General features: G+C 40.7%; 1 protein-coding gene across 3 annotated transcripts in view; it reads right to left on the minus strand.

The window, feature by feature from the left end:
- The window catches only part of dnm1l (dynamin 1-like), a 77,872-nt gene that overhangs the window by 31,219 nt on the left and 21,918 nt on the right, over positions 1-24,735 (minus strand). For all 3 annotated transcript variants that reach the window (XM_041215585.1, XM_041215586.1, XM_041215584.1), the window contains exons 3-12: positions 21,099-21,145; positions 19,990-20,061; positions 18,929-19,015; positions 16,864-17,026; positions 16,352-16,472; positions 15,011-15,142; positions 14,305-14,511; positions 8,895-9,015; positions 8,324-8,479; positions 2,970-3,059 (exon numbers count right to left, since the gene is read on the minus strand). In XM_041215585.1, coding sequence (XP_041071519.1) covers positions 2,970-3,059; positions 8,324-8,479; positions 8,895-9,015; positions 14,305-14,511; positions 15,011-15,142; positions 16,352-16,472; positions 16,864-17,026; positions 18,929-19,015; positions 19,990-20,061; positions 21,099-21,145 — 1,196 coding nt within the window. The remainder of the gene's footprint in view (positions 1-2,969; positions 3,060-8,323; positions 8,480-8,894; positions 9,016-14,304; positions 14,512-15,010; positions 15,143-16,351; positions 16,473-16,863; positions 17,027-18,928; positions 19,016-19,989; positions 20,062-21,098; positions 21,146-24,735) is intronic.

A 24,735-nucleotide genomic window follows, 5' to 3' on the forward strand; every position in this document is an offset into this window, starting at 1 on the left:
TATTTTAAAAATCTCAAGTACATTAAATTATACGCAGCACCTGACTGTCTATTTTGCTAACCTGCAAGTCTTTTATGATGTTCCCCGTCGTTTGTCAAACCTTATTTTAGTGTTGTCATCAAATTTGAACATTGTGCTCTTTATACCCAAATTCAAATCATCAACAAATATTTAAAACAGAAACAATAATGTCCGGGATACATCATTTCTTATTCTTCTTCAATCTGAAAACCCATGAATCTTAAATCTTGGTTTCTTGTCTATCAGCGAATAAATCATTGCTGCTACATTTCCTCTTATAAACCTGAGTAAGAACAAAAGTCTTAGGAGCAGGGGTAAGCCATTCGGCCCTTCCAGCCTACTCGCCATTCGATAAGTTCATGGCTGATCTGATTGCGGTCTCAACTCCACTTTCTTTTCTGCCCCCCATAACCCTTGACTCCCTTGTCTATGAAAAATCTAACTCAGCCTTGAATAAATTCAATGACCCCAGCCTCCATTGCTTTCTGGAGAAAATAGTTCCAAAGAAAAATGACCCTCTGAGTGAAAAAAATCCTCCCCATCTCCATCTTAAAAGGGAGACCTTAAACATTGTCACCTAGTTTTAGTCTCTCCTGTAAGAGGGGAGATCAAGTCTCTTCAGAATCTTTTATGTTTCCATAAGATGACCTTTCATTCTTCTTATCTCCAATGGGTATAGGCCCAACTTGTTAACCTTTCCACACCCTTCATTCCAGGAATGAGTCAAGTGAAACAACTTAACTGCTTCTAACGCAATTACATCCTTTTTCAAATAAGGAGACCAAAACTGTACACAACACTTAAGATTTGGTCTCACCAGGATCCTGTACAGCTGCAATAAAACTTCACTACTTTTATAATCCATCCCCCTTGCAATAAATGATAAACATTCCATTTGCCTTCCCAATCACTTACTGTACCTACATACTAATGTTTTCTGATTCATGTACCAGGACATCAGGACTCCTCTGTACCACAGTATTTTGCAATATCACTCCATTTAACTAGTATACTGCTTTTCTGTTCTTCCTGCCAAAGAAGGACAAGATCATATCCTCCCACGTTATACTCCATCTGCCAATTTTTGTCCACTCACTCAACCTGCCTATATTCCTTTGTAGACTTTTATCCCCTACTTACTCACCTTCCTACCCTTGGTGTCATTGGCAAATTTAGCTACCATACATTCTGTCCCTTCATCCAAGTCATTGAGAGAAATTGTAAATAGTTGAGGCCCCAGCATTAATCCCTGTGGCACTTCACTAGTTACAGCTTGCCAACCCAAAAAATACCCACTTATCCCTACTCTCTGCTTCCTGTTAACAAGCCAATCCTTTATCCACGCTGTTGTTCCCTACACCATGAGCTCTTATTTTGTGTAATAACCTTTGGTGTGGCACCTTATCAAATGCCTTTTGGAATCCAAATACCACAATAGGTTCCCCTTTATCTACCTTGCTTGTTACTTCCTCAAGGAACTCTAATAAATTAGTTAAACAGGATTTACCTTTCACAAAATCATGCTGACTCTGCCTTTGCCTTATCCCATTATGATTTTCTAAGTATCCAGCTATAACCTTAATAGTGGATTCTAGTGATTGCCCTCTGACAGGTGTTAGGCTAGCTGGCCTATAGGTTCCTGAAAGTCACCCTCCTTTCTGGAATAAAGGTGCTACATTTGCTATTTTCCAATCCGCTGGTTCCCTTCCAGAATCTAAGGAATTTGGGAATATTATAACCAATGCCTTTGCTTTTTCTGCAGCCACTTATTTTAAGATCCTGGGGCGCAGGATGCATCTTTATAATATACCTCCTGTGAAAAACCTCAAATACCTTGTGGACTTCCATGTACACTATATCTACTGCATTCCCATGGTATCAGTCAATCCTTCAATTAAAAACTCTAATTTGGCAAACACAAACTGTCTTTCACAATTCTATGCTAAGTGTCCTTGATTATCCAAGCGAAGTTTTCTATAATTTTTCATCCCTGACTTCGGATATTCTTCATGTTTCATTGATTTCACAACCCACTGTTTTCCCACAGCTTTGTCACAGTTTGATTGCTCATCAACCTGGGTCCACAGTATAAAAACACACAATTACTGAAATCTTCTCTCTTACAAACCTGGTTGGCACCAAAAAAATTAATGTAACTTATATCTGCTTACAACTCTCAGCATTTGATAAAGAGAAAACTCAGTAGAATACAGCCAGTCATTATTTAAGCATTGTATCCAAGATTATTTCAGTGCCATAGTTTTATTCTAAATTAATCCCATAAGGCTTAAGTGATTGCAAATGCCCTGTTACATTGAAAAGCCAAATATTCAGAACAGCTTTTCTAAGTGTGTGCAATTCTATTTCAAAAGATATTTGAAATATTGAAGATGTATTTTATACAACCCAATTAACAACATTAGCAACTAACTCTCTCAGAACACTATAACATGCCAGGTCCCTTCTATGAGGCCAGTTGCATCTTTTGCTACGCAATAAATTAATCAATATAATCAATAAAAGCATTCTATACTTTTTTTCCCTGATTTTCCCCGCCCTTCCTGTAAGGAAGAACCGAACCTTCATTTAGTATTTCCCTATGATGGCAAGCCCCACCTCCTTCCATTCTAGGGTATGGACACACCGTTGCCCCCCACTCCCTCCACCCAAGATTTGATTAATTTCTGTAGATCTTTAGGTGGTTCTTGCTCCTGGAATTAATTTCCCTTTTATATCAAGGTTTTACTGTAAACCGGAAGTTTACATGCACCGTAATATTACAGATTGAACGAAGAAGAAAAAACAATGTTAACTACGAAAGCATCTTAGTACAATGAAAAGATTATTCACAGCCATGAAGAAGAGAAAACTCATGTTTCATTTGCATCGTATCTTCCTCCAGAACAAACCTGCATGCAGATATTATGATGTATGTTGTAGAAGCTTACCATATCATTAGTAACAGGTAATCTTCTGCGCAACAGTGATGTCACAACCTCTACTATGGCATCATGGAGTTTTGGAAAACGGAGCAATTCCTACAAGGAACACAGAGAAAAAGCATCATCAGTTCAAAATTCAGTGTGAGTAAAGGAGAATTCATCATTCCATATAAAATAATGACCAAAGATCAGTTCTGCGAACAGATCAATTTCAGCCAAATTGGGTAAGTATATTTTTTTTTAGGTCTAGAACATTACAAAAATTTAACAGGTATATTTATTGTTGATTATTTTGTTATGCTGTTTTTACCAAAGAAACAGCCTTTCAGTCCTTCGAGCCTGCTCCGCCATTCTGTTATTCTGCCTCAACATCATTTTCCTGCACTATCCCTGTATCCCTTCGTGTTTTCAATATGTAGAAATGCATCAATCTCAATTTTGAACATACTAAATGACTGAGCCTCCACAGCCCTCTGGGACAGAGAATTCCAAAGACTCACCACCCATTAATCTCAGTCTCATCTCAGTCCTAAATGATCTGTCCCTTATTCTAGAAAACACAGGAGGGGAAACATCCTTCCTGCATCAACCCTGTTGAGCCCTGTAAGAATTTTGTATGTTTGAATGAAATCACCTCCCATTCTTTTTAAATTCCAGAGAATAAAGGCACAGTCTATTTAATCCTTTATCGAAGGACAATCCCTCCATCCCAGGAATTAGTTTGGTGAACCTTTGTTACACTCCCTCTATGGCAAGTATATCTTTCCTTAGGTAAGGAAACCAAAACTGCACACAATAGTCCAAGTGTGGTCTAACCAAGGTTCTACCGGCGGAAATTTCCGAGCCTGCTGGTAGCAGGTGTGATAGATGGCATGCGTGGAAAATATGGCGGGACCCACTACACGGTGGCGTGAAGGCAAGTCGCCATCTTCTGCTAAGCCCGCCGATGGCGTGCTGCGTTTCCTGCCATCAGTCAGTAGAGAGCTAATTGTAATACATTAGCATATAATTAAAAGGCCATCCTGCCAGGTTCTTAGAACCCTGCCATATCGTCCGTCCACATCAACAGGAAAGCACGCTGATGTGTATCACAACAGCACCCATCCAGGCGAAGTGCACTTGGCAGCCTTCATTTTGAGGGAACTGAGGTGAGCGAGCAGTAGCGTTCTCCACAGCTTGCCTGTTGTTTACAGGCCCGGGTGGGGGGGGACTCATACCTAGCCCCCCAACAAGCGACTGCTGAGGGGTTTGGGGGGGGGCTATCTGGGGGCAATGCTGGCCATTTTTGAAGGTGATTGTTGAGAGTTTGGGGGGAGGGGGAGGGGGGGTCAGGTGCTGCCCTGGCACTGCTTCTCGCGCACAGGCAATCGAGGTGGTTGTGTGGGGGGGGGGGGGGGGGGGGGGGTGATGAGCGCTTTGCTGGCAGCTGCCTTTTAAAGATGGTACCCAGCATGATGCAACAGTGGGGTGATGGCAAGGAGGTGAATGAGAGCCCGCCCGCAATGGAAACAGTGTGTTGTGCGGGAGTGCATATATAATAAGGCGAGCTCGGGAAGATACAGCGTAAAAACCTGTCATTTTCATCGGTGGGTAGGGCTCCATTTTACCTGACCACTACTGCACACAGTGCAATTCTGACAAAATTCAGCCCTATATAATTGCACTAAGACATCTTTACTCCTATACACAAATCCTCTTGTAATAAGGGCCAACATATTATTTGCCTTCTTAATTGCTTGCTGCACCTGTATATTAGGTTTCAGTGACTCGTGAACAAGGACACCCAAGTTCCTTTGAAGTTCAACACTTCCACTCTCTCACCATTTAAGAAATACTTTGAATTCAGTTTTTCCTAGCACCATTTCTCCACATTGTATTCCATCTGCCAAGCTTTTGCCCGCTCACTTAGCCTCTCCAAATCCCCTTGAAATGTACTTACATCCTCCTCACAACTCACACTTCCACCTAGTTCTGTGTCATCTGCAAACTTGGGAGATATTACATTTAATCGCCACATCCAAATCATCGATATACCACTGAACCTTGAGCTACCACACCAGTCACGGTCTGCCAATCTGAAAATGGCCCATTTACTCTGTTTTCTGTCCATTAACCAGTTCTCAATCTATGCCAATATACTTGCCCCAATCCCATGTGCTCTACTTTTAGTTGCGTGGGACCTTATCAAAAGCTTTCTGAAAATCTAAAAATACCACATCCACCAGTTCCCCCTTATCTATTCTGTTAGTTACATCCTTAAAAAAACTCCAACAGGTTTGTTAAACATTCCTTTCATAAATCTATATTGACTCCGCCCAATCCTACCATTATTTCCTAAGTGTCCTGTTATCACATCCTTTATTATAGATTCTAGCATTTTCCCTACAACTGATGTTAGGCTGACAGGTCTGATGTTCCCTGTTTTCTCTCTCCCTCCTTTCTTAAATAGTGGGATTACATTTGCCACCTTCCAATATATAGGACCCATTCCAGAGTCTATAGAATTTTGATAGATGACTACCAATGCATCTACTTTCTCTACAGCCACTTCCTTCAACACTGGGATGTAGATCAGGTCCAGAGGATTTAAGTCCCATTAATTTCTACAGTACTTTTTTAAACCAATATTAATATCTTGCAGTCCCTCGTTTACACTAGCCCCTTGATTCTACATTATTTCTGGGAGATATTTAGCATTTTCCTCTGTGAAGACGGACACAAAGTATTTGTTTAGCTTCTCTGCCATTTCCTTATCCCCCATTATAAATTCTCCTGACTCTGCTTGTAATTGACCCACATTCATTTTTGCTAATCTTTTCCTTTTTACATACCTATAGATGCTTTTACAGTCCATTTTTATGTTTCTCGCTAGTTTACTCTCATATTCTGTTTTCCCTTTCTTAACCTTGGTCCTCCTTTGCAGAATTCTAAATTGCTCCCAAGCTTCAGGCTTATCACTTCTTTGGCAACTTTATATGCCTTTTCCTTTGATCTAATACAATCTTCTGTTAGCTGGATTTTTGTGCATTAAAGGAATGCATTTTTGTTGTAAACCATGTATTAATTCTTTAAATGTTAGCCTACCCATGCTTGTCTACCATCATGCCTTTTAACAGTTTCTCAGTCCACCATAGCCAATTTTCCCCTCATACCTTCATAGTTTCCTTTGTTTGGATTGAAGACCCTAGTTTCTGATTGAACTGCATCACTTTCAAACTTAATGTAAGATTCTATCATATTATGGTCACTCTTTTCTAAAGGCACATTTACATTATTAATTATCCCCTTTTCAGTGCATAATGATGGATCTAAAATAACCTGGTCCCGAGTTGGTTCTTCCACATACTGCTCTAGAAAACCATCTTCAATACATTTCAAGAATTTGTCCTCTACAACATTAGTACTAATTAGGTTTACCCAGTCTACATGTAGATTAAAATGTCCCATGATCACTGTATTACCCATGTTATGTGCGCCTCTAATTTCCTGATTTATACTGATTCACATGACCACTGCTGTTTGGTGGCCTATAAACAACTTCCACCAATGTTTTCTGCCCCTTGCTGTTTCATAGTTCCATCCAAACTGATTCTATGTTTTGATCTCTCACTACAGCGCTACTGATCTCTCCAATTAACAGAGCTACCCCACCACCTTTTCCCAGCTTCCAGTTCTTCCCGAACGTCACGTATCAGCTTTGGTTTCCTGGTAGCCACGACTCTGCAATAGTTATCAGGTCACACGTAAGAATTTCTATGAGCTGACAATTCATCTGTTTGATTGCGAATGCTGCGAGCATTCAAACAGAACCCTTAGTTCAGCTTTTTTTTTTTTTACTGTTGTTGCAAACTCTGGCCCTATCTGCTGGCACACTCTTAAGTTTACTGTCCCTTCCTGTCATTCTCTGATTATTACCTTTATTGCTACCTTGGCCTTGTCGTTTCCCTTTAATTTACTCAATCTGCCCCTACAATCTGCACCCCCAACTATTTAGTTTAAAGTCCTCTCTACTCCCCTAGTTATATGACTCGCTAGAATGCTGGTCTCAGCATGGTTCAGGTGAAGTCCGTCCCAACGGTACAGTCTCCACTTTCCCCAAGACTGGTGCCAGTGCTCCATGAAGCAAAGCCCGCTTCTCCCACACTAGTCTTTGAACCATGCATTCAGCTCTCTAATCTTATCTGCCCAATGCTATTTGCATGTGCCTCAGGTAATTATCCAGAGATTATTACCTTTAAGGTGCTGCTTTATAATTTAGTGCCTAGCTCCTCAATCTCGAAGATGAACCGCTTTCCTAATCTTACCTATGTTGTTGGTACCTACGTGGACCATGATAACTGGATCCTCTCCCTCCCACTCCAAGTTCCTCGCCAGCCCTGAGCAGATATCCCAAACCTTGGCACCAGGCAGATAACACAGCTTTCTGGATTCTCGCTCTTGGCTGCAGAGAACAGTGTCTATCCCCCCGACTATACTATCCCCTACTACCACTACATTCCTTTTAACTCCCCCCATTTGAATGGCTTCTTGCACTATGTCTGCTCATCCTCACCATAGCCTTCGCTCTTGTTCATACACTTGTAAGAGCCTCAAACTTGTTGCTCAACTGCAAGGGCTGAGGCTCCTCCACGCTCATCTTAATCTCCTTACCTGCCTGATTTGCAGTCACACCCTCCTGTCCCTGACCATCAACGAAATCTGACTACGCTAACCTAAGGGGTGAGACTACCTTCTGGAGCAAAGTGTCCAAGTAACTTACCCTCTTCCTGATGCATAGCAACGTCTGCAGCTCAGCTTCCAGGTCATAAGCTCTGAGCCGAAGCTCCCCAAGCTGCAGACACTTACTACAGATGTGGTTGCCATGGATTGCAGTGGCATCCAGGAGGTCCCACATGTTACAGCCATGACACATCACCCATCCTGTCATCTTTATTGTGTTAATTAAAATTACTTTTCTTAATTCATAGTTCCCCTCTTCACCAAACGCCCTTGGCCAAACTCCTGGCTTTGCACTCTGTGCACTCAGGTAGTACTCAGAGACCCCTGCATTTTATACTCTCTGAGAAACGATGCTGAGTCAGCTCTGCTAAAGCTCAGAAACCAGTTTAAGCTAGCTACCTAATTAACTAGTAACAGCTGCTCTCAGAGAGCTTGTGTATCCCTGTTTAAGACTGGAAGAAACTTAACTTGCCTCTTAACTTTAACAGCAATTTTCTTAATAATATGTACCATTTCTCAACAGACAACCAGTAAATGACCACCAAAAGATCACTCAAACCAGTTCTTCCCAAGAATATCTTCAGTAACCACCATTTAAATAACAGTTGTGGGACCAGAGACCAAATGAATGGTCTGTGTACCTGTGTACTGTACGTGCTGCAATGTTGTATAATCCTTTGCATTTCTTCATGGACCAGTTCAACACATCGTAAACTGGGCTCCTCCAGGCGTTTGATCTGGCGTTTCACTAACAACTCAAAAGAGATTTCAGGAACAAAAAGTGCTGGACGTGGACCCTAAACAAAGTAGATCTAGTTAAAAATTCATTCTTACTGAGATTAAAAGAAAATTATAACGCTTCAGTTCAAAACAGAATATTAAAAATGATGCATCAAAACTCTCTCACGACATATGTTTATAAAGGAGGAAGATAGAATCAGAAAAGATGTGCAATGTACAAGAAAATGTATAATTAAAAATGTAAGAGATTTTATGCAATTATTAACTAGGCGGTACTGAATTCTTGTCAATGAATAGAGAAAGTGACATCATCACAAAAGCAGAAAAATATATAAAGCATATAATATGAATGGAAGAAAAGCAAAGCATAAATCCAAAAGCTGGGCCAGTAAAAAAACAATTGTAAGGGAATGACAGAAAGGAAAGCTTTTCTTGTTGATGCTAAATGAGGGCCAAGTACTAACTACTCACAGTGGCATTTCTAATTGCAGTGAGAATGTCAATGGTGTTGAGACCACCCAACGCATCTACTGATTCTAAAGTACGTCCAAATGTTTCATGAAAAATGTAGCATATTCTCGCTCCTCCACAACTAGAAAAAAAACAAATTGTGATAGTAAGGCAGTCTCATGATCACTGAATAATCTTTGGTGAATCCTAGAAAATTGTTTTCAATTGATTATATTAATATGTGGAATTAGTTTTATCCTTAAGCAGATCCCTCAACAATCGCATCTGTGTTCATGAAAATCCACACGTCACACATGCATCTGATTTATTGATCATGCAATTTTAACCAAAGAAAATGCAACAAATAACAGAACCATATGAAATTTGCCAACTGACACAACAGAAATGAAAAATAGCAATCAGCAATTTTAAAAAAGTATCATCGATTTTCCACTAAGCCTGGTGCTTCTGAAAATAATGTTTTCAGAAGCATAGTAAGTGCTATATATACTCAACTTAACATGATAATGATTAAATTTACCTAAAGAATCACATTTGTATATAAATATATCTAAAAACAGGTTTCACTCGAAGTCTGTACATCTCTCAGACTAGGCTGGGCTCATGCCTTCTCCAAAGCCATCACTGGCAGATGAAGAAACAACCATAAGTCAGCACGCCACAATCAGTATGGACAGCATTTTACCAGCCCTCAATCAGTGTGTTTACAGATGAAAGGTGCCCGTAAAACCCTGCCACCTACCTGTCAGAAATTTTAAGGGGGTGAGGAGAGTTCAAGACTCTTAAGCCTCAACTGAGGCCCTTAAGTGGCCAATTATCTGACTCATTAGGCAGTCTGCTATACATGACTTTACTAAGCAAGTGATAAACACCACCAATGTAAGAAGCAATATCTTCAACACTTGTTATTGCTGTGTACCAGCTGTTCAAGATGGAAAGCTTTTATAGGGTTGCTCATTTTCCTCTAATGTAAGCCAAAGATGCCACTCGTGAGAATCAGAGGTCCTCATCAATGCACCAGCCTACATGAACAAAAAGAATTGCCACTCAAATATGTTCATGTGGGATCCGAACAGACAAAATCACCAACATTAATTGCCATTATTCAGAAACTGTTTTATCTTCCTTGTCAGCTAGCCAATGGGGCCTACAATTTTAAGGGCAGAATGGGATGTGGTGGAGGTGGAGACTGGCTCTAATTTGACCCATGCTAATCACTGCACCCAAGGTAATTGGCCCCACTGAGAAACTCCTAACAGTAAAGGAGTGCTGGATGTTTCAGCATGTGACTGCTGTTTCTAGTGCATGAGCTCCACCTTAGTTTTGTGCCACCACTTATGCACAAAAATGAGGAAAACACCAGCTTTATTTCCTCCTACTATGAGTTAACTTCTTCCCCTTGCAATTGGACACTAGAGATTTGGATGCCAGTATGATTTGGTTCAACGGATACAGGATGTAACTGTGATTTTACTGAGTTGCTAAATTGTATCACACTCCCTTCCTGTGCCTTCTGCAGCAGGATCTCATGTTTCTGAACAATGTAAGCAATTGGTCCAGTTTTCCAACACCACCATAAACTCTTATTGACAGGTGCAGCCCTTTAGGAGTCACTGTTGCTGGGCTAGTAAGAGACCGACCCAGGTTAATGCTCTGGGGACCTGGATTCAAATTCTGCCATGGCAGACAGTGGAATTTGAACTCAATAAAAATCTGGGGTTAAAAGCCTGACGATGACCATGAACGCATTGTCAATTGATGTAAAATCTCATCTGGTTCACGAATGTCCTTTAGGGAAGAAAAACTGTTGTCCTTACCTGGTCTGGCCTGCATAGTGACTCCAGACCCACAGCAATGTGGTTGACTCTTAAATGCCCTCTGAAATGGCCTAGCAAGCCACTCAGTTGTAACAAACCACTACAAAGGCATAAAAAAGGAATGAAACCAGACGGACACCCGGCATTGACCTAGGCACCGGAAACAACAATGACAATTGCAGCCCTGTCAACCCTGCAAAGTACTCCTTACTAACATCTCAGGGCTAGTTCCGAAATTGGGAAAGCTGTCTCACAGACTAGTCAAGCAACAGCCTGACATAGTCATCCTCACGGAATCATACCTTACAAATAATATCCCAGACTCCACCATCACCATCCCTGGTTATGTCCTGTCCCACCAGCAGGACAGACCCAGCAGAGGTGGCGGCACAGTGGTATACAGTCGGAAGTGAGTTGCCCTGGGAGTCCTCAACATTGACTCCGGACCCCATGAAGTCTCATGGCATTTTTGTGTCTTTGTAATGGTTTGTTACAACTGAGTGGCTTGCTAGACCATTTCAGAGGGCATTTAAGAGTCGACTACATTGCTGTGGGTCTGGAGTCACTATGCAGGCCAGACCAGGTAAGGATGACAGTTTTCCTTCCCTAAAGGACATTCGTGAACCAGATGGGATTTTACGTCAATTGAAAATGCGTTCATGGTCATCGTCAGACTTTTAATTCCAGATTTTTATTGAGTGCAAGGAAACCTCCTGCTGATTACCACATACCGCCCCTCATCAGCTGATGAATCAATGCTCCTCCATGTTGAACACCACTTGGAGGAAGCACTGAGGGTGCAGACCGTACTCTGGGTGGGGGACTTCCATCATCAAGAATGGCTCAGTAGCACTAGTACTGACCGAGCTGGCCGAGTCCTAAACGACATAGCTGCTAGACTGGGTCTGCGGCAGGTGGTGAGGGAGCCAAGAGGGAAAAACATACTTGACCTCATCCTCACCAACCTGCCTGCCGTAGGTGCATCTGTCCATGACAGAATCGGTAGGAGTGACCTCCGCAGAGTCATTGTGGAGACAAAGTCCCACCTTCACATTGAGGATACCCTCCATCATGTTGTGTGGCACTACGACATTGCTAAATAGGATAGATTTCAAACAGATCTAGCAACTCAAGACTGGGCATCTATGAGGCGCTGTGCACCATCAGCAGCAGCAGAATTGTACTCGAACACAATCTGTAACCTGATGCCCGGCATATTCCCCTACTTTACCTGTACCATCAAGCCGAGGGATCAACCCTGGTTCAATGAAGAGTGCAGGAGGGCATGCCAGGAGCAGCAGTGCCAGGCATATCTAAAAATGAGGTGTCATTCTGGTGAAGCTACAACATAGGACTACTTGCATGCCAAACAGCATGAGCAGCAAATGATAGACAGAGCTAAACGATACCCCATCAATGGATCAAATCCAAGTTCTGCATTCCTGCCACATGCAGTCGTCAATGGTGGTGGACAATTAAACAACTGACTGGAGGAGGAGGCTCCCCATATATCCCCATCATCAATGATGGAGGAGCCCAGCACAGCAGTGCAAAAATAAGGCTGAATCTTCAGCCAGAAGTGCCAAGTGGATGATCCATCTCGGCCTCCTCCGGAGGTCCCCAGTATCACAGATGCCAGTTTTTAGTCAATTTGATTCACTCCACGTGATATCAAAAAACAGCTGAAGGTACTGAATACTGCAAAGGCTATGGGTCCTGATAATATTCCGGCAATAGTACTGAAGACTTGTGCTCCAGAACTTGCCACACACCTAGCCTAGCTGTTCCCGTACAGCTACAACACTGGCATCTACCCGGCAATGTGGAAAATTGCCCAGGTATGTCCTGTACACAAGATGCACGACAAATCCAACCCGGCCAATTAACGCTCCATCTGTCTACTCTCAATCATCAGTAATGGAAGGGGTCATCAACAGTGCTATCAAGCAGCACTTGCTTAGCAATAACCTGCTCACTGATGCCAAGTTTGGGTTCTGCCAGGCCCACTCAGCTCCTGACCTCATTACAGCCTTGGTTCAAGCATGGTAGAGCTGAACTCCTGAGGTGAAGTGAAAGTGACTGCCCTTGATATTAAGGCAGCATTTGACTGAGTGTGGCATCAAGGAGCCATAGCAAAACTGGAGTCAATGGGAATCAGGGGGAAAACTTTACACTAGTTGGAGCCATACCTAGCACAAAGGAAGATGCTTGTGGTTGTTGGAGGTCAGTCATCTCAACTCCAGGACATCAATGCAGGAATTCATCAGGGTAGTGTCCTCAGTCCAACCATATTCAGCTGCTTCATCAGTGATCTTCCTTCCATCATAAGGTCAGAAGTGGGGATGTTCACTGATGATTGCACAATGTTCAGCATTATTTGCAACTCCTCAGGCACTGAAGCAGTCATGTCCAAGTGCAGCAAGACCTGGACAATATCCAGGCTTGGGCTGATAAATGGCAAGCAACATTCACGCTACGCAAGTGTCAGGCAATGACCATCTCCAACAAGAGAGAATCCATTGAGAGAGAATCCAACCATCGCCCCTCAATGTTTAACCGCATTACCAACACCGAATCCCCCACTATGAACATCCTGGGGGCTTACCATTGACCAGAAACTGAACTGGACTAGCCATGTAAATACTGTGGCTACAAGAGCAGTTTAGAGGCTAGGAATCATGTGATGCGTAACTCACCTCCTGACTCCCCAAAGCCTGCCCACCTTCTACAAGGCACAAGTCAGGATTGTGATAGATTACTCCCCAGTTGCCTGAATGAGTGCAGCTCCCACAAAGCTCAAGAAGCTGGACACTGTCTAGGACAAAGCAGCCCACTTGATTGGCACCACATCCACAAACTCCCTCCACCACCTACGCAAAGTAGCAGCAGTGTGTACCATCTACAAGATGCACTGCAGGAATTTACCAAGGCTCTTTAGTCAGCACCTCCCAAACCCACGAATACTACCACCTAGAAGGACAAGGGCAGCAGACAGATGGGAACACAATCACCTGGAGGTACCCCTCCAAGTAACTCACCATCCTGACTTGGAAATATATCACCATTCCTTCACTGTCGCTGGATCAAAATCCTGGAACTCCCTTAACAGCACTGTGGGTGTACCTATGCCACATGAATTGCAGTAGTTCAAGAAGGCAGCTCACCACCACCTTTTCATGGGCAACTAGGGATGGGCAATAAATGCTGGCCCAGCTAGCGAAGTCCATACCCCATAAATGAATAAGAAAAAAAAGATTTTACACTCCCCAGACAGAGCTGCCCTAAGATAAGCACTCTAGGAAATCTTTTCATGTGCTGGTAGACAATTCATATTAACAGGAGGGAATGCGTGACAACATTCTGGCCCACCATCTGAGGCAATCAGGCAACAAAGACTAGCTGAAACTTATTTTTGCCATCCTCAAAAAAATTGTGTCATGGAGTTTATTATTTATGATAATGCATATAACATTTATGCTAACACTATATGAAGCACTTTGTATCAAAGCTAAACGTTAATGAGCAATACTTGGGATACCTCAGGCAGGCACTAACACTAGACACACAGGATGACAAAATAGCAGTATGCTTACAGTTCTGAAGTTTCAATGTATTTTGCTGTTCCCTCAATTGTGTGGCAATATTCTGCTGCAAACTTGGTGATGAGCTGCAACAATGTTGCACTCTTGTCTTCCACTGGTTCTCCATAGCTGTTCAGTAAAGACTGATACTGAGCGGCCAGGACATTTATCCGTGTCTTAAGCTCTGGCAAGCAATCTCGGATATGATGCATTAGCAATCTATAACAATAAAATTAAACATATGAATAAAATTCTCTCAGGCCAAAGAATTTAGAGAAAACTGAATTACATAGATGTTAAAAATGCAAATATAATACCTAGCCCAACTAGCTACAAAACTCAATTACCACTGTACTTGCACCTGACTTGCTGTACTTGCACCTGACTTTACAGGTAGAACACTTAGCAGCACTACCTTGAGCAGTACAGCTTGGAGGTTTTCCTGCACTAGTATTGGCACAGACAACTCCAAATCCTTTCAGAAAACCTGAGGTGTACAAAGTCCACCAACAACATTTTTAGGAAAATTAGCTGAACCATGGGCAGAGATAGTTTTTTCTTTCTCCTCAGACGATTGCAAAGACATTACCACAGGACTTAAATTTCACCGAGGGCTCCAGAAATTAAGTGAAGGAGCAATCTCTGGAAATGACCTTCACAGAAACAAACTTTGCAATTTGGTTCCTTTTGATAGTTAAATCAGTTAACAAAACATTACCTATTCAAAGTTTTGGCCAAATACTTGGTTCCATTTCTATTAGCAAGAGAGGGATATTTCTTTTGTAGAAAAGCATGTTCATCCTTTAAAGCATCTGCCACAATTTTCTTATTGTTGATGTCTAGCTGACTCCTGAAGAATACACATAAACATGTTTTAAATATAGTAATTAGTGCAACAAACAATTCTTTATAACTCGAGAATTGCGATAAGCAACCTGTCCCAGAAGCAGCTAGAGAGTAAACACAAAGGTGTGTTTTCATTAATGTCGGCACATTTTCGGGTTGAAACGTAGCACATTTGAGCAGCGTGACAACAGAGCAGTTCCACTTATCCCAAAATAACAGTTCGCATTTACCACCTATCTCTGCACAGCTCCAACATGTTTGAGTTCCTGACCTTAACAACATTGCAGGGATATGGGAAGAAACAGTGATTATTTCACTGAAGTTAGAAAGGAAATGTTTTCAGCAAAGCGATGGAAGAAGGGAAACAACCTTTTCAGCTGAGAAAACGGATAGATAGAAACTGCCTTAGTTGAACAAAGCCTATGAAGTGGCCCAGGATGATTCTCCCTTGTTGTTCCCTCCCTGCAGAGATGTAAAAACATGGCTAACACGAGAAACTCAGCATACTAAAGGTTGCAGTAATGAAGCAGGGCCTTATTATTCCAGGTCACACCAGGCATCAAAGTGCTACATATAAATGGGGTGCCTCACCTAAAATAACCTTTCCCCCTGCCTAATGCCATAAAGACTTTTACTGATTGAGAGGTCAGGCAGGTGACCTTCTTCACTGCCTCTATTTATATTACCTAACATGATGGCTTAGAGATTTTTGACTATCATCTGGAGTGACTAGTCTCAGGCTTTGCCTTTGCTTCCTGCAAAGGAAATCATTGCCTATGCTGGACACGTCCTTTACATTTCTTAATTTAAAAACAATTCTTTCTTCTTCCTTTATCCCTACCTCTGTGAATACTGTTCAATTGTTATGCCATTGAATTTCTAAACAAAAGAACAGAAATGGCATATTCCTCCATCATTCTGAAGTTTATATTGTTCATTGAGCAGATGGCTAGATAGATCTTTGTCTACGGACAGGCAAAAGATGACAACTTGATTAGAGTGTTCCCAGATCCAGTCTCTGACATCAGACATTGATTACGTGGGTTGCTCTTTTGTCAATATATCAGAGATTTTTAGTGCTTTACAAGTGGAATATCATTTTAAGTTAAATGAAAGATACATTAGTTTGACCAATAGTAGCTATTTATCTAGCTTTAATTGCTTCAGCAAGTGTCACATGGAATTCACTTCTTAACTGGAAATTGCTACATACCTGCTGACAATTCCAATGATACCCAATTTGACTGGAATAACTCTTCCCATAAGTACATCCATAGCATCAGTGCCAGCATCCATAAGATCCAGTTTTGTGATAACAGCAAGTGTTCGCCGCCCTGTAGTCCAATACACACAAACACACTAATTAAAAATGATTTTTCCTTCTCCCAAACTGCTCCCTCCGATGGTTTCTTACTCACACCTAGTCACGCCATTAGTAAAGCCTGCATTATGCTTTTCAGGGCACGATTAGGTGTCATAAAGCAGAAAAAGGATCTGCTTTGCTGAGAAGTCCACCTAAGAATGGTGAAAGTGGCTTCTCAGTAGTTGACCTGCTTTGATGCCTCCATCTGTATTACTCGAGCTCAGAGATTTTTGATTATAATCCTGTTGAAGGCAGCCCAGTGGTGATCAACATTGGATCTGTAGATTTAAACTCAGATGCTGTAACTGGAAGTCTAATGCTCTAGGGTTGCTGCTATTGGATAATCTCCTTGACCATCTTACCTTCTGGATCTGCCTCTCGGGCAATTTTAAGTGACTCCGAGGTTGCCATGTCAGTATTGGCAGCAGTGACAGATAAGATGATTGAGTTTGGGTTGCTGATGTATCGCAGAATCAGGTCTTTTATCTGCACTTCTATGTCTCGAGGTTGGTCACCCACTGGTACCTAAAGAGATAGTGTTATGGTGAATATTAAAAACATGCTTCAAAAGCTAACTACTGATTCATTTTCAATAAAACAGCATCTGTCAATGGATCGAGTTCCAGTTGAAGGACTTGTGAGTTTAAATTATCTTTGAAATATGATTTTGAAAAGATTTTTTTTATAGATGAAGTTTACTTTTTACAGCAGATTTAAGTTTCTAAAACCATGTTTGACAAATTCAAATGGCAAAACTCATGATAATTAACAGGAGGAACCGGGGGCACAGAAACCCAGAGCTAACAGAACATTAACCCAAAACATGCACAAAATCTACATTACATTGGCTTTCCAGGAACCATTTCATTTACAGCAACATTTTGAATACTAAATTCTGAATTAGCAGTCACATTGTTTTGGAAAATAAAACTAATCTGAAGAAACCTTCTATTTGCCACATCTGTATCACTGTGGATTAAAGCTCATTGAGCAGAAGTAAAATGTGACAAAGTGGTAATGTTGTGCACAAAGCATACAAATGCAGCATAAAATAGACTGTAGAATACAATTCTTGGTTTTGTAACTGAGATTGTCACAGGTTTGAGTTCCTAGCCTTTCCTGAGATATCCATGGCAAGCCAGAGTGCAGGGTTAGTGTCTCCCAAAAAGGGAAAGTGACAAAAATCAAATCAAAATGAACCACTCAGATCCCCAGACTACAATTGTGCACTGATGGGCCACGATCAATATTAATAAGGATTGGAAGCAAATCACCTCTTTGTTCTCTCAGCAGGGGGAGGAATGCATGAAATATAGGAATGAGCACATAAATTTCAAAAAATGAGTTTATATTTGAAATTTGTAACTCTACACTTCTGAAAGCAGTGATAACAGTAACCTCTATTTTTTTATCCAATTAATCTAAATTCTAGGCTTTGGAATATTACTGTGGTTGCGTAAGAATGCAACAAGGTCAATATTTGCAAAATATCTTGAACCAAGAAAAGAGTTGTCAAACAAACACATTTGCCAGTGGCTGCCCATAACCAAATAAGAAAACCTTATTCTGGTACTCAAAGGATTAAACTAATTTTCCAACACTGATTGTTCTGTTATCAACTTGCACAGAATTACAATCACAACATAGGAATACTGGTTGTTATTAAGATAATGAGCATGACAACAAGGCAAGGTTTGTTGTGCTGAAAATAAGTTGGTTATTATATTACGTCCTTTTGCAGAACATTTCAGCAGCGTGCTGTTCGGAAACCTACAACAGCTTTTTATGGTGCTGCATTTCCTCCATTTGATGTAATTAGTCAATGCAACAGTGTGGCAGTGAATAAGACTGAGCAGAAGAATTGGGTTCAATTCCTGATCTGTGCTTGGTTAACAGATCTCAAAAAAATAGTGCCAGAGATGGTCTTAATTGACCTTAAAGTTCAGGTTGAGGGAAGGGGGGTGGGGAGGGTAGAAAGAGGGAATTACCCTGGGTTCCACAACTGGTAATTGTTCAGTGATTCTTGTTGAAAATATGTACATCTGTGGACATCAAACAAGGGGCAGGACTGGGTTCAGCCATGATGCAACTGCCTCAGTTAAATAACCTGCTGGGACTCAATACCTAACCTCACATATGGTCACTTGGGAAAGATGTCAAATTCTTGTTATTATCCATAGAACTATAAGCTTACATATGTTGATGCTTTCAGGGCATGAAGAAAAAAAGCTGGGAAAACATGGAGAGGAGGAAAGTGAAATTAAACAGGACAGAAACAGTTAAGGAGGATTTGGATGTAGTTCATTCCACCATTCAGTGATTATTGGATCAGTTGTGCAATGTGTCTGCTGAATATTAACTAAATATGATGAGCAAATTCCAACAGCTTTGGATGAATGAGGATTGAGACATCCTGACATACTACACCTTTGTCAATCCAGGAAGGTCGACAAGCGTCAGGTTAACCACATGTGGTGAGAAGATCCTGAGGTGAATTGGTTCAGCACTAATACCCTACAACAATAAAAATGGCAAAAATGAAAAAGGAATGCACTGTACTTAATACTGGCTTTGGAAACCATGATCTTTAAGGGCATGCTGTGGAGGATATTTTTGTCATTTACACCATATTTTAATCTCAACACGCATCTCTGCACCTAAACGTTTGGTTCTATGTGTATTTCCAGTTATGTTATTGCCCACATAAAGTAGCTTTCCTCTTGAAACTGGGATGTTCAAAATTCATCTAGGATAGCAGAGTATATAAATAGCCTCCAAGTGCCCAAAGGTTTTCCTGGAATTTCAACAGATCAGCTCACCTGCCCTCCGCTAATCTCCAAAAGTCCTCTTCACCAAAAAGAAAATACATTAATCAAAACAGTCTTGACTCTATGCCTTGCAATGAGAGCTTCAAAGCCATTCCCATTCTCCACCTGTCGCCAAGTACCTGACTGATTATTTGGTAGGAACCATTAATATATAATGGAAGCTAACAGAGCCAGTGGATGTCAGAGTTGTTGGAATAAAAACCAAAATCGCTCAGCAGGTCTGGCATCTGTAGAGAGGAACAGAGTTAATATTTCAGATCTGTTATCTTTCAACAGAACTGATGTAAGGTCATCTACCTGAAATGTTAAAATCTGTTTCTCTCTCCACAGATACTAGCAGATCTGCTGAGTATTCCCAGCATGTTCCCTTTTTATTTTATATGATGGTCTGCACCGTTAGAGATTATATAAAACTAAATAACTCTCTTAATGGGATTGACAGTGCCTTTTCCCTCAAAGTATCCACAAAACTCTTAAGTCCTTAAGAGGAAGTTCATGTCAGAGTAAGGTATGAAATGCATTACCTGCTCCACACAAACTATTTTCCCAATTACTTTCAGCAACCTTTCTACCAAATTTACAGTGAGACAAATGCAAATAGAATCAACCGCTCTTTTTTTTACATTTTTAGGTTTATGCAGTTTGTGTCTCTATCTTTACCTTATTGCCACCAGAAACTCGTTCTGTCTCATTTTCTATTTCTTGCCTAATTTCATCAAAGTCAGTGTAGACCTGAAAATGGATAATTATTGAAATAGTTAAATCATTGACAATGTATTTGGTTCTTCCCCACCCCATTCACAGAAAAGCAAAAAAAAATTAAAATGCTTATATAAGGTTTTCTCAGTTCAAACTTTAAATTGAGTTGAAAAAAGATCGTAAGTTAATCTCTTTCACATGAAAAAGTGAGAAAAACAACAGGTCAAAGTGTTGTAACGGTATTAAGCCATCCAGATGAGTAACCTATGCTGTCTGGGGCCCCTGGACAAAGACATTATCAGCTAACGCTCCTTCTTTAGATCACTGTCTAGTGTTCTTGCCTGAGAATGTGCATTTGTGGATGTCAAGGTTGTTGGAATAAAAATCGAAAATGCTGGAAATACTCAGCAGGTCTGGCAGCATCTGTAGATAGGAACAGAGTTAACTTTTCAGATGTTATCTTTCATCAGAACCAACGTACGGTCATCTACCTGAAATGTTAAATCTGCTTCTCTCTCCACAGATGCTAGCAGATCTGTTGAGTATTTCCAGCATTTTCCCTTTTTATTTCCAATTTCCAGCATCAATAATATTTTGTTTTTGTATCATTATTGCTGGTCCTGGAGTGGAGAAATAAATCAGACACGGTTATTGTTCCTGATTATTATTCAGTGATCCATGCTTAAAACGTGTGTAAACGTCATCAGAGCACAGGATCAGGCTCCCTACTCTCATTCTCCCCACCCAACTGATTGACTAGCTTGCCGCCGTTATTATCTATACTTAAAGATAAAGGGCTACTGGGCAAGTCAACACTTCAGTAAACAGAGAAGGGAGAAAAAGTGGTGAAAAAGCAGGAAAATACGCAGAGGGGAGTCAAAATCATTTAAACTGATGATTCAATCTGGGCTCTGCTGCAATTATAGTAGCAGCCTGGGGAATTCCACTGACACTGGTTATAAATCCTATTTGACACATACCCCAGTTTCAGATTTTGGGTCTATCCTTTATGTTCATATGCCTTAAGCTTACTTAATATTGAAAAAATTAACGATGTACACTGAGCATACCTTGTGTTTTGTGTGAAGAAATTTTCCCCATTCTTCTGCATCAATTCCTTTAAACAAAGTTAAAAGGATTTAAAACGTAAACATTAGCTGAGCATGCATCTTTAAGTCAATGAGAAAAGTTTAAATTAAAATGAAAAGGAGCAAATTATAATGGGAAGAACAAACAACATTAAAAAAAAGGTAACAATGAGCTAATTTACTAAGCTGTGTGATAGAGTTAATTTTCTAGGCACTGACTATAAATGAAGGCAATGAGGTGCAACCATACTCCTAGAGAACCTTTATTTACATAAAAACCCAATTGTCAATGAGTTAGATTCTAATCTACACGTTATGAGATGAAAAATTCAGTTGCCACTTGTATCATTGCCATCCCTTAATCCATTTCCCACCGAGGTTCTTCACCACCATACAACACCAACCGAAGAGCTGAAGGGTTTTAGCTGAATCATTTGAACAGTCGATTAGAATGTTTAGGTCACTAGAACCACGTTATAATATTCAGCCACTATGTTACTTACTGGTATTGCACAAACAAATTTTACAGGCCCTTTATGTCATGTCGCAAGGCTAGTGTAATGCAAGTCTTGTTGTAAAGTTTGTTAAATTCTCTCATCCTCATCTGATTATAAAATCTATCATTATATTCACAAAAATAATGTGGCGGAATACAACTGCCTCTGCAGCAGCATCTGCTTACCCAAACATTAACAGCTTCCAAAAGTTATACAAATCCAGAGATAATGTACAACTGAATCTGTCCCATGTTATACTCAAATGCTGCACCAGACAAAATTATAATATTACACATATTATAGCAGTAAGGGAACTTTCCTTATAAACCTTTGCAAACATTTCCAGGCTGTTTTGAAGACGTACAATTTTATAGATAAGAAGGACATCTGATAAATCCAATATTTTACATTAATTTCACTGCGGCAGGGATCTTTTAACAAAACCAGTTATTTTGAACCATTAATATCTTTGAGATTGAATCATAAATGATTGCTTCTTTAAGCCAGACTGTACAGCCTGACTAGTCAATACTGTTGAGTCAAACAAGTCATTACAAGATAAGCCATCTAACATAATATCAAATGTCAGAAAGCATCTTGAGATAGGCTACAGGAGCAACATTGCCCTCTTCAAAATTCTCACAATCTTCACTAAACTAACTTAATTCTGACTTGGTCAACTCAAAGTCTTTACTGGATGTTCAAGGGATCAAATAATCATCAACTGCGATATCACCAAACTGAGGAACATTAACAGGAATCAGTCGTACTTGCTGAAGTCAATCTCAAAGGTCTTGCAGGAGAGACAGGGTCAGCTTCAATTTCTCTTGAGCTTCACCAAATTCTCCTCTTCAACGATCATAACCACATGGCAAAAGCAGTTTGCAATGCTGCTCTGAGACACAAGGCCTCAACTTCTGCCAATGAATGCCATGGCATTCTGAAAACTAATGGAGAACTTAGTCTTGGTTTTGTAAACAACTTGTCTTTTTATAGCCTAAAGCTTTCATAGCCTTGAAAATCTTTATAACTCCAGTGTCTATCAGAAGTTTAGAAGTGGTCTTCTTTGGAAGGCAGACAAATTCCACGTATGCTGAGCCAAAAATTTCAGCTTGCATATTACAACCTCTCAATGTGGCCTCTCTCAAAATTATGTTACTGGTGCGACTCAATCATCCAATTAAGCAAAGAACAAATCTGGCCTATCTACAGAGACAATGGGCTTGGCCTAAATAGCCAAGTGGTTATGGTACTGGGTTTGTAACCCCAAGATCAAGAGTTCAAATCTCACAATGGCAAACTATGAAACAATGTAACTTCATCTGAAACAGATGGAAACAGGTTTACTCAAAAGAGTATCAAGAGTTCAAATCTCACAATGGCAAACTACGAAACAATGTCACTTCATCTGAATAGGAACAGATGGAAACGGGTTTGTACTCGAAAGAGTTACAGAGACAATGGACACAGATGACAGTCCTACAAGAGCCTAACTTCAATACTCCCCAAACAAGCCAAACTTTAAAGACCAAGTGGGGCAAACTATACCAGCCTCCTACTCAGCCACAAGAAAGACACAGTGATCATGAGATCTGTAGTGTGCCCTCCACCATCAATTGAACAGACACCCAACATACAAGGCACCTAGAACAAACTACCTTAGTAAACCAAAGGCAATGCAATGTCTTCAGCATGGCCAATATCTCTTGGGTGCCTAAACTCCATGGAGAAGGAATGTATCTTTCACTCAAACCCACATCACTAATATTCCAGAATAAACTTCCTGAGCGTCTCCCCTATCTGGTATCACATGCTGTAACAAAAAGCCATTCTCAGGCCAATTCAGTTGCACTTTTATTGCTATTGCTCCAGGTCATCGTTCTTCCTTAATCTCTCCACTGCTTATAACAGTGAACCACTTCATCCTCCTCAAATATGTATCCTCCAGAATCCATCTCTATTACAATGTCCTAGTTCCATTCTTACTTGTTACAGTGCCTCAAACCGTTTTTCCTCCTGAACCATAACCAACTGTGTTCCAGTCTTGGCCCTCCCTTGATCATTTGCATGAAACTCCTTGTTAATATTATCCAGAAACGTGGGGCTGGCTTTTACATACATGTTGATGACACCCAGTTCCAACTTGCTGCTTCCTTCATTGATTCCATGGCTGTTACCAACAACTCAAATTGCCCATCTAACATTAAGATCTAAATGAACTAAAATTTCCTTCAATTTAGTGTTGGGAAAACAAAGTAATCCTGTTTGGCCCTCAAATACCTACACATTCTGACATCAACTTCCTCCAATTATTTGGTTGTCAACTCAGCATTAGCCCAAATGTAGAGGCTGTTATACCAAACTTAGCTTTCTACCTCATATGTCTTATTTCACCTCTGCAACATCATGTACCTTTAACTCTATCATTCCCACTCCACTGTTAACCCCATAGATATGTTTTTATCATCTTGCAACTGCACTTCTCCAAGTTCTTTCTGTAGCTGGCCCTCCCCCGCTACTATTCATAAAGTATAAGCCACCCAGAATGTTGTAGCACTAAGTCCAGCATATCCAAAACCTCAAGTTTCATCTTTAAGCTATACCAGACTCACCCCTCCCTAACTCTGTGATCTCCCCCTCTAGCCCTGTGTCCCTGTTCATAGCCTCCAGCCCTCTAACAGATCATCTTCTTGTTCCCCAGTAATTCAACTCCATTAATGGTGGCTGCTTCAGCCAACTTTCCCCCGTCAATCAGAATATCCATCCTCAGAATCTCCATCTCACTCCCTGACTTCAAAAACATCTACAATACGCTCCTTTTCAAACTTCATTCTCTCGAAACCATCACTGTGCCCTCTCCTCATTCACCACCCAGTTGAGGGCTTTTAAATGTCTCTTCATACATAATAAGTATGAAATATAAATATAGAAAATTAAATTGTCAAGAGAGGGTGGAATATAACAGGTTTTCAAAATTTGGGTAAACAATGAAAGACTCTTCCCACTGGTTAGTGAATCAGGAACAAGGGTAATCATTAAATGAACAAAGATGGGACTCAGATGTGATTTTTTCTACATCAATTCTTTAGTGGGAGGGGCTACTGTAAATATGTCATTTAAAA

This window comes from Carcharodon carcharias, chromosome 21 (assembly GCF_017639515.1).
Source record: "Carcharodon carcharias isolate sCarCar2 chromosome 21, sCarCar2.pri, whole genome shotgun sequence".
Taxonomy (NCBI): domain Eukaryota; kingdom Metazoa; phylum Chordata; class Chondrichthyes; order Lamniformes; family Lamnidae; genus Carcharodon; species Carcharodon carcharias.